Source organism: Empidonax traillii, unplaced genomic scaffold (assembly GCF_003031625.1).
Source record: "Empidonax traillii isolate 1590-97213 ecotype Southwest subspecies unplaced genomic scaffold, ASM303162v1 scaffold434:size946695, whole genome shotgun sequence".
Taxonomy (NCBI): Eukaryota; Metazoa; Chordata; class Aves; order Passeriformes; family Tyrannidae; genus Empidonax; species Empidonax traillii.
The window spans coordinates 765338-776479 of record NW_020955627.1 but is presented as its reverse complement, the minus strand read 5'-3'; the positions used below and the strand labels follow the sequence as shown (position 1 = coordinate 776479).

General features: G+C 40.1%; 1 protein-coding gene across 2 annotated transcripts in view; it reads left to right on the top strand.

Annotated features, from left to right (window-relative positions):
• The window catches only part of DENND5B (DENN domain containing 5B), a 110249-nt gene that overhangs the window by 45427 nt on the left and 53680 nt on the right, over nt 1-11142 (top strand). For both annotated transcript variants that reach the window (XM_027894602.1, XM_027894601.1), the window contains exon 2: nt 6071-6180. In XM_027894602.1, coding sequence (XP_027750403.1) covers nt 6071-6180 — 110 coding nt within the window. The remainder of the gene's footprint in view (nt 1-6070; nt 6181-11142) is intronic.

Here is an 11142-nt window from a genome sequence, read left to right as displayed (position 1 = left end):
GGTAAAGAGGCATTAAGGACAAAACAATCACCAGACCCTCTCTTTCTTTATTTTCAGTCTTGCAACTCCCCTTGAATCAAATTAAGGATTACAGATCAAAATCAAAGCCAAAATCCTTGGACTTTTTTATTCCTTTACCTAATTTAAATCAATATCTGGTAAATTTTGTTCTGTTTCTTGAAGCTCTCTTGGCAGATGCATTTCCCCTCTCCAGCAAAATCCCACTAGTGGAGTCAATATATTGGTGGAGATGAGATATGCTAGATCTTTCTGTGCTTGATAAAGACTGAATAATATCTTTCATTGGAGGATACTTATCCACAAATCTAGTTAGGCTTGATTGTGTGGATTTGTGAAAAAAGGGGACTGGAAGGTTCAGCTCCACCAGTATCTGCTACAGAGACCCAAAGTATCCTGACGTTTCAAGGCAGCATGTTTTGCAGCCTAGATTTAAATAGTGATACTGGTGAGGTTCACACAGACACACCTCTGCCCCTGCCCTCAAAAAATCCAAATAATTTAGATGTATTGAAGGGTACACAATCCCCTATGGCTTCCTGCTTAAATATGATCCATCAATTCCCTTACGTATCAACGTGCAAAAGGTAGGTTAGACACTGCCCCATTCCTCAACCACTCCCTGGACAGCCACCACCATCTTACAGACAATGCAGATTTTAAAATCTTGCAGTCAAAACTGTTTTGTCTGCCTTGTCCCAGTCCTCTCTTTCATATTGTCTCCCTTCTCTCCTGTGAGATTATGAGAGTATGTGCCCAGAAATAACACCTTTGAGTTCATGTCCTGGAACTCTGACTAGCATTGCACTCCCACCTTGGCATCCTGGTGGGGCTTGGAATAAACCCAGCAGAACACAGTTTCTGCACTACTTTAAATTTACCAACTCCTGAACCTGACAATTAACAACTTAGTTACTCCCCAGCCAAGCACTGTTACTGCTGCTCCCACATTGTTTTCTCCCTCACACGTTGTATACTATTTGCTTCTTGTGCAGGGTCGTCCAGAATAAACCTGAAGTTCCCTCTGCAGGGAAAGAACGTAACTGGATGTGCTGGACACTTTTAATTGGAAATAGCTATCAGAGAGATGGTCACCATGAGTTGCAGCACTGGGCATGGTTGCACTCCTAGTACATTCCTCTAAAGGAATAAAAGATATTTTTATTTCTGTAGTCACAGGCATTCCTGTTGACATTCCAGGGCTTGGAAGGAGCGACAGATAGCTTGCATTCCCTGGACATGAGGGTGTGGGTGGAGGGATGCCTCTGCCTATTTGGTACATGGATTTCTATGCCTCTGTAGCTGTGATTATTAATTGAAACAGATCTGCTTAAACCCTAAGATCACTAAATTTATACGTAGGATCACTCTTATGAAAGCCATCATGACTGACAACCTCACAATTGTAGCTGCATTTCCCTAGTAATTGTATCCTGTATCCAAACCACAGGTATTTTCCAATTCTGAGAAATCTTCTCATTTTGAAATTAAATTAGCGCAGTTTTTCTTGATCTAGCATCTGTCACTTCACCAGTTGCTTTTAATTTGAAACTAAATGTCCCTTTAAAAACCAGTGCCTTAAAGGGGAGGCACAAATTGTGTAAGAGTACAGTTACATAGGGTGTAGTGTCCAACTGAAATGGAAATTGAGTCTGACATATTTTACACAATTTTGAAAGTTATTTGAATATTTTTTGAAAATATCCTGAGAGCAAAAGGCTTCCATTCAAACCCAATTTTTTAACTTGCCTCTGAGAGGAAGCTTACCCAATGAGTTGTGCTGTTTGCATGAATCGGCACCACACATCAAGTAAGATGTTTCTGGCTATGTTCACAGTACTGTTATCTGCCCATTAATATTTTAGTATATGGATTCAATCCACATTTGATACTTGCTTCATTTTTAATCTGCCTTGCTAATCCTGTTTGGAAAGTTAGTAAGCAAGCACTTAAAAGCACATAGTAGATTTAATGAAAATTCACTGTTTGTGTAGACTAACAGCTAAGTAAATTCTACGTGTGGCTCAGTAGTTCAGAACTACCAAGGCTTAGAGCTGATACTATCATGTACCCTTTGGTCCAGATCCCTTCCCTCTTGTTTGCCAAGAAGGTTTTGCTCCCTGTGGTTCTCTTCCAGCTGCTTGTCAGTGTGGAGCTGGCTGTCGTGGTCCTTGTCTCTCATCTCATTTCAGTGAGAGTTGGGGGGTTTCCTGCTACTTTGACCAAGCAATGACATTTCACCCTGACACGCAGGCTGCTTCCTGTCATATCCTCATACTGTTTTTCCTAAATTGTGTGTCTTCTCTAAACGTTTACCCTGTTTGACTCTCTGGGACGTAACTTTGTATAGGGGGGTGCTATGTTGTGTCCTTTTGAGCTAATCACTGTGGTGTGGGTTCTTGGCTTTTTTTCTCTTTTGTTTTGTGATCACTGATTGAGAAAATCATATTTTCTCTCTGTGTGTTTTACCTTTAATTTATATTTTTTTAAGCCACAGTAGTAATAAAATGCAAACACTGCAGAGACTCTGCAAAGGTAAGTTGTTTGTGCCATTTACTTTTCTGGATAAAATGAATCCATGTTGTCAGCCTACTAGAACATTGGAACTGCTGTTTTTGGGAAGCTGGATTTCTTAAAGCAATGTTTGTGTTTCATAACCAAAACTTTTTAGACCTATCTGTCATCTAAACGACTGCACAAATATCTTCAGCAGTATACAAATTAGCAGTCACTTCCAAAAGCTGACTGAAACCCCGCTTTTATCATTATTACAGTGGTTTATTAGCAAATTCACCTTGTTTTTCTCCACTGGTTCTAGATGCCCCAGAGTATTGTCCACCAAGTTAGGGGCAGGGGGTGTGCTTTATAGGAAAAATGAGATAAAGAATATTAAATGATAAGAACAGGAAGATATCAGGGCCTTCACTGCTCTTGCATCCTCAGTGATGTATTTTTTGGTCTAACTTGGAAATAAATTTTTCAAGCAAAAGATGTTTTTACAACATCTATATGAGATAGAGTGGAACACTGGCCCCCAGAGAACCTGTGAAGGGCTCAAGTGATGAACTGCAAAAGTGATGAGTACCTCTGAACCACACAAATTACCTGATTAGCATCCATCCATTAGGTTCCAGTAACGTTTTTGTGTTATGAAGAAGGAAAACTTTAAAGACATTTGGACTCAAGCAATCACTTGCTGTCTTAATGAACTGAATGAAGTCATCCAGTTCTTCTAAATTTTAGTAGAAGCAACCAAACAAATTTAGCATCAAATACCTGCCTATCTGCCAATTCACAGCTGTCAGGTAAACTCTGTCAGATGTGAGAATGCCGGAAGATCTAATTAGGAAATATCCTCATGCATATTTGTTTGATTATGCAAGCACATTAATTATGGTCTGATACTAAGAATTAAAAATGTTGTTGAGTGTGTTTAAGTAAATACCTGGAGAGAGAATTTTTGCTGGTGTTGCCTGTTGAGATCTTTATTTTGTGAAGCTTTAGAAATTGGTGGATGACATATCTTTATCTCTAATGCCTCTGCAAAGAACTTTTAGACCAAAATAAGAAATTACATTCTACAGTAAAGTGATGGTCTCTATTTTTTGGTATTTCAGTCTGACTTTGTAACTGAGCATGGAGAGAATCTTCATGTTCCCTTATTTGATCCAGTTTTGCTAACAGTTTCCTATATTTCAGTGATGCATATACTTTTGCTGGATTTCTGGTTTGCCTCGAGAAATTACATTAACAGGCTTCTTTCCCCTGCCAGAGGTCCCCATGTGGAATCATAGAATCATTTAGTTCAGAAAAGACCTCTAAGATCACCAAGTCCAACCGTTAACCCAGCACTGCCAAGTCCACCACTAAACCATGTCCCTAAGTGCCACATCTACATGTCTTGTAGATGCCTCCAGGGATGGTGACTCGAACACTTCCCTGAGCAGCACATTCTAATGCTTAACAACCCTTACTGTGAAGAAATTTTTCCTAATATTCAGTATAAACCTCCCCTGATGCAACTTGAGGCTGTTTCCTTTGGTCCTGTCACTTGTTACCTGAAAGAAGAATCTGAACACCCTCCCTCACAACAATCTCCTTTGAGGTAATTGTAGAGCAAGATCTCCCCAGTCCCCTCATCCAATCCCCATCTTACCATTTCCTTCCTCAGGAAATACAGCTGCAGCTGGGAAGAAAAAGATTTTAAGCCCTCTGAATGCATTTGAATGTGAGTGCTGTTGGAAGAGGTGGTTTGCTCTGCTCCACCGGGTTCCTGAACTCGGTGCAGTGACTCTCACAGCAGGGTGAGATGCAATCCCAGCACCACTGACACATGGCTCGAGGAATTTCCATCTGCCTACACGCATCCTCCTGGAGGGAAACTCCAGCATAAGCCTCTGCTTCCCCTTCCTGACCAAGCAGGCAGGTGTTGGTGTAAGAAATACCTGACCTCTGCCTCCTCTTCCTCCACCTGCCTCTGTTGTGCAGGTGCTGCTGCAACGACCCCTGAGACACAGTGCAGCTTCTGCCCTCTGCACTGAAGATGTGCTAAGGGTTTCATACAACAAACAGTTTTCAACCTTCTTAAAATTTTGCCCTGATAATTTTTACCTTGTGATCTACCACTGTGTTTCTCTCCATTCCTTTGTGTTCCCCACAATTACCTGCGGACTGACCTCTGCCAGGTAAAAACCAAGACGCTCTGCTTTCAGATGTCAGTTTGTACAGCAAGTTCCTTTGATTGGTTCACTCTGAGCCAAATGATTGTGTAGACTGTGCTTTGCAAGGAGCAAAGGGTATGTACCAAGTGGCTGCAGCCTCAGAAACCTTTGTTTTCCCTAACTGTGAATTTTGCAACATCTCATAGGCTGCTCGCTGCACGAAGGGTTAATTGTTGTGTGTAACTCGGCAAACATAACTTATACTTGTGTCCATGTTGCCTTCAGAGAGGGGTTAGTGAGGTCAGTGACCTCAGGAATGGTGGATTGCCTTTAGAACTTGCCGAACAATTGAGTATTTTTTAATCCAAAATGACCTTTCATTGAAAACATTAGTGAATTATTGGTTCTCTCTTTTAGTAGAAGGAGAAATAATATTCTTTTGTAAAGAAAAGAAATCCAATTCTATTTCAGTGACATATTTTGAGAAGTACTTAGGTAACACTAAGAAGCCCTAAAGGGAGCCTTTGAGTGTGAAGCAAAGGTTGATCAAAAACTTTCCACCCAACATCTCTCTCAGAAAGCAAATGAATAGGAAAGACCCCCTTTTAGTTTTAAAGCAAGAACACTGGAATTAGTAACCTGATACCTGAAAAAAGTGTAGTAGATTTTAACTTCTTGTTTTGATTGCTGTTTTGCATACTGTAGGCAATCCAGTGGGGGAAACTCCATTAAAAATATCACTGTGAAATACAGTATTTGTATGCTGATAACTGGATGCATTTCTGCTTGAAGTTTAATTTTTATCTTCCTCTTTGCACTCGCTGGATTCTTTGTGTGGATAATGTCTGCCCTTGAAATTTGATGCAGAAAAAATAAATGTTTAATTTTCACACAGGACTTGTGATATAAAAAAGATCATCTATAATGAATTCTTGAATAATTTATAATAGCCATGAGGTGCTCATATTTTTTTATTGACCTTAAGACAGTTTCTAACAAACTTGAGGCAAAGTTCAGTGACTAAGTAAAGCCATCTCTAGATATTCAAGCTACAGGGGAAGGTGAAGAACTCAGTTCATTTCAGGGTCTTTTTCTATAAAATCCCAGCAGTCATTTTTCTCTTGACAATATATTTCCATGCCATAAATACTAAGCTGGAAACTGGTTGGTAAGATTTTGTGGGAAGGAGGGTAATGTCAGACCAAATGTGCATCTTTTCTGTTTCTCCTTTAAAAGTAGTACCTTTGTTGGAAGTGAAAATGCCCTTCAGATTTCACAAAAAGTAAAAAAAAAAAAAAAAAAAAAAAAGAAAAACAAAAGAAAGCTGCCCAAGTGAGCTCTCTCTGAAGCCTCACTGTTGTGACAAATCATTATTTCTTCATTTGTTGCAGGAGAGAATTTCGACCAGAGTCCCTTAAGGAGAACCTTCAAGTCCAAAGTTTTGGCCCATTACCCTCAGAACATCGAGTGGAACCCCTTTGACCAGGATGCCGTCAACATGGTAGGTAGAAAACTCTCTTCTCAAGCTGTTACCTGACAGTTTCAGCTCTTAAGCAGTGCCTGAGTTGTTTACAACCAGCCCTTGTGATGTGATGAACAAGGTGCTTCTGCTGGGACTAAGAGCACCCACTGGGTGTGCTGGTCGCAAAGCTGTAGAGTTAGAGGGATTGTGAAGATACAGGATACTTTCAGGCACAGCAAAAGTAAAATGCTGAATTCCCCTCGTTAGTTGTAGTTTTAGGTCTACAAATCTGAGCAAATGGAGCAAATCTAACCACCATGCCAGTGACTGGGTGAGAAGGGGTGTGGTTACCCAGAATACACATCCACAGGAGGCAAACCAAGGAATTTTTAAGATATTAATATCCCTGTGAAATCACCTTGTGATTCTCCATATAGCAAGGGAAAGAGGAATCTTTATGCAGAAACTGGAACTTACCTAAACCACAGCTTTTGCTGGGTCATCACTTTTTATGGCACCTCTGCATCAGTGCACCTTTGGTACATCTCTTTCCTCTCAACTGAATTTGATGTGGGCATCTGTGTTGCTTAGTCCCATGGACTGGGAAGGGAGGAAGAAACAGTTATTGGAGTAGGGGCAGTGACAACTGAAAGACTTATGATCCACTGGGGATTTTTCTGAAGAGCTAATGTTCAAAGGATGTTTTCAAAATCAGCAAAGCACTTGTTAGGAATATAACCTGACAACAGATTACTGGTATTTGAGCTTCCCAGTACAGACAATGCTATTTGTTTTATAATTTAACAGGAACTAGCTTCTAGCTGTTTTCAAAAATGTTTATTGAGTCTAACTCAATATTGGAAAATGAGGGAGCCCCTTCCCCCCCAGTTTAGTTTAGATGATCTTTGCATTTGCAGAGGGTAGGAGTGCATCCTAGCTACGAAACAGAACTGATCTCACTGTATGGTGCAGGTATGAAGTCAGGAGAATCTCCTGGCTCTCACCAAGGAGATAGAGAGGTGAGAAATAGATAAAACCCACAATAAAATGGGTTTTGCAAACGCAAAAATGCATTTGTAACTTCCCTGCAATCATGAAGATGTAGATGTAGAAATCTGAAGTTCATCTCAGTTTTCACTGAATTCTCCTTTTATGCCCTGTGTCAAATATTTAACATGGAAATACAGGAGCTGGAAGTAGCAGTGACATAGAACTGATGCTGTGGTGCTGCACATGCACAGAAAGGCAGAGATGAGCCCGGTCTCTCCCTCTGCCTGCTGACAGCTGGGGATTTCTGTCCCCTGCTTCCAAATGTGCACTGCTGGAGATGGTGTGGTATTTGGGCAGGTCTCCACATCACTTTGCTTAATACAGAAGGCATGAAGGACTCTGAGCAATGCTTCATCAGCAGTTAAGATGGTAATAATTCAACTGCTAAGGCTATTTATGCCTTTTAGTTCTGCCTTTGAATTGGGCATGTTAAGAGGAGAAATGGTGGGGGTTGTGCAGCAAGAATATAGCAGCTGGAATTGCTGCAGTATTTGTCTCTCACATTACAGTTGAAAATGTATAATATTCATGAAGTGTGGTCATAGTATCAGATAAAAATGGAATGCTAAGACCAGCAAGAGACCTATTAAAATAAAATAATTGAACTGAGCTGCATTCAACTAAAATCAAACAGCTGAAGAACACATCTTTCATTTGCAATGTGTCTTGGAGGAAAAAAACCCAACATTTACTAACAGCAGCAGTATTTAATAATCTTTTAAATCATCTTTTGGAAAACTTCTTTATTGTTTTGATCTGAAGCATCATTTAAAATAATATCCACTTCCACAGAATCCCTTGAGGCAATTATTGGCCTTTCTGATCTTGCCTTGCTGTATTAGTTCTGCCTATGTGTTCGCTTTATGTGTGAGCTTCCAGAAGCAATTTTCCTCAGAGAAGAAAATGCATAAATCCTTGAAGGTTAACTTGTGAGAACTCTGGCTTTGCTGGATGCTTAAGGAGTTTCAATTGCCTTCTGGAACCATCCTGTGGCTTTAAAAATAACCCCGCTGAACTTCCAAGCAATCAAACTGCCTAAGAGTCATGTTTTCTCTCACTTTCAAAGTATGTATCAAAGTACAGAGTTCTCTTTAATAGGGAAGTGTTTCTTTCCCCCCACTGCTTTTTGTGCTTATTCCTGCCTAGCCTCACATGCTATCCTCTGTGGCCACTCTGCAAGTGATGTGTTCTACCAAACTGAAGTTATCAGTAGACAGGAAACTGGAATTTTTAGGAAACAAGCCTGCTCTTTTAGCCCTCTGATTCATCAAGATATATAAATCTTTGCCTGTATTTCTGAACTCCAAGGAAGCATTATCTGCTTAACGTCTCATGTACTGAAATAAAAGAATCAGAGGTTCCCTGGTGTAATTTGAAGGATGAGGCTTTAACACAAACAAAAGCGTCTTTCTCTCCACCCCCTCACCCTCAGTGCAGTTTGGGTATGGAGCTTGCTGCCACTGCATGTTGTGAACATGAGAAGTATATGGTGGCTTAAAAACTGAAATGGAGGATCTAATAGAGAAGAGATGAACCAGTGCTAGTGGGCAGTGGTCCAGAGGGGACTTTTGCTTCAGAAATATCTGGAAGAAGTGATGTCCAGGAGAAGAAGGAGGGAGGGATTACAGTGTGTATGTCCTGCCTCTGTGTTTAGAGAAAGGGTATCTCCTACTCATGGCTTCTAGAGAGAGGTTATGGATTAGTTGATACCTTTTTAACTGCCTTGGTGCAGCTTCCTTGTATTTTTACAAACCATCTTGGTTAAAAGCCTTATTGCAAATATGATTTAATTCCAGATTTTTCTACTGATGCATACATTTAAATGTAAATAGTGAAGTGCTCTGGAAACCAAAATCCTGTCCTTTGATCAGTAACCTTGGACAGTTTTCAGTGTTTATACAAAGATGCAGTACAGGTGACTGACTGCCTTCTCACTGTTAGCCAGCCAACTTCACACCAGCAGGCAAAGATTTCACCCCCCTTAGCACATCCCAAGCTGCTCTTCCCCAACACTCTCCTGTGGCATGTGTGACACAGATGAGATGGGAAGTGATTGATATCCGAGGCCCTAAGATGAAAGTTTTCATGCATTAACCGCAAATTCAAAGCTTTCTGTATCGCTGGAAGATGAGTACAGGCTCTTCCTTTTGATCTCGGCTTCTTAAGTGTCTCCTGGTCGTTCTTCTTGCCTCGGTGCTTCCCGTCTTCTTTCTTTCTTTCTCTGCTTTTTCCCGTGTCCTCTTGTAGGTCTAACAACAGCAGCAGTCTCTGTGCCAGGGTTTGCAGCCAGGGTCTGAAAATGTTGTTATTCTGCATATGTCAAGCTGTGGCTGAAACTTAATAAATGAGTTTCCCTTTGTGTGTATATACTCAGTATATAAAGGACAAGGGAATAACAATTAAGACTTGAAGGAAAATTATTTAAACAGGCTTCTGAAACTGTCTCAGCTGGTCTGAATTTCCCTGATGCTTATCTCTTCTTGATCTTAGCAGTATATATAATTTTCTTATGCAGGTATTTTTCTGTATAGTGAAGAAAAAATATAATCTTCAATAGCATTAAGATTTAAACCTATGATTTCAACCTGGTTGGCTTTGATAAGGCTTATAGCCACCACTGAAAGCCTACATTCTAGAAATAAATTTTTATTAAGCAAGCCTGTCAAAAAAATGAGGTGAAGAGAGATATTTATTGGGCAGAATAAATTTAAATAAGTGTGAAACAAGGATTTTTTACTACTTCTTTATTAGAGAAGCCTTAACCATGGCACTACTGTTAGCGCAGCAATAAAAACTGTAAAGCTTTTGAATGAAAATGTGGCTGCAGTTTAAAAATGGTTCAAGCTGCAGTTTCATGGTTTGTATCAGCAAAACCCATCAATTGAATTAAATTTTTTTGCCAGCTCCAGGCTACTTCTTTCCCTATGCATTACCTTTTTGAGCAATATATAAGAGCTGTCCTGAATAATTTAGGAGCCTGATAACCTGTTGTGAAGTGAGTCCTGGACCACTTGTCTAAATCTCAGCTGGGCTGGTAGCAGCTTTTCAAATCAGGTTTTCAAATGGTCTGTGCAAGGTGCATTGTAGAAGTTCAGGGTAGGATGTGCCTGAAAATGTATGATTATTTCTCTTGACCTCTTCTACCATCAGAAGAATTTACTTCAGATCAAGGTGAGGCAGTAGGGGATACACTCAGTTGTGTGTAGGTTCACATCCCTTGGGAAAGTCGGCTTCAACTGTTGCCTTTTGGAAAAGGAGAAACGCTTTGAAGGCTCTCCCTCTCTTCTTTCTTTTTTATTTCTTCAGACAGAGGGTACAAAGGCAGCTTTAGTTCTTCGTTTATAAACATACTGATTTAGCTAGAACATGAGGAGTTTCCTGCTGATGCACATTCAAACAAGTTTTGCTGGATGTTTGCTATTGTGTATTAGATGGCTGATAGCACTCCCGAGGAATGTCTGGAAAAATGCCTCCAGTTATCACCAGGGGCATGTTTCAGAGAAACACCCAGTGTAGTAGAATCACTGCAAAGGATTTTGCTGAGTGGTAGATCAAAAAGGAGGCTGTCATAGATTTTGGGTGTTTCCCTCCCTATCCCCCCCGACTCCATTTTTTTCCAATCTAAACTATTTTGTAGCACTTAAAGAAGAAAGTAAATGTGGTAGCTTAATATCTGCCAGTCATTTGGGGCTTGGTTTGTGGGGGTTTTTTTTCCATAAAATTAGGGAAGATCAAAGAAATTCAAGAAGTCTGTTTCATTTTAATTCAGTGGTATAAGATGCTTCTTTGGCTCTCTGATTTTAGAGCACTGTGGGCATGATATATGGAAATGAGAACGAAACTGGATGTTTTTATATGATACTTAAGTAAATGACACAAAGACTATTCAGCTTTGAAAATTTCAGAAAGTAATGAAAATGAGTCGTAATGACTTAATAGATGGGTAATTTT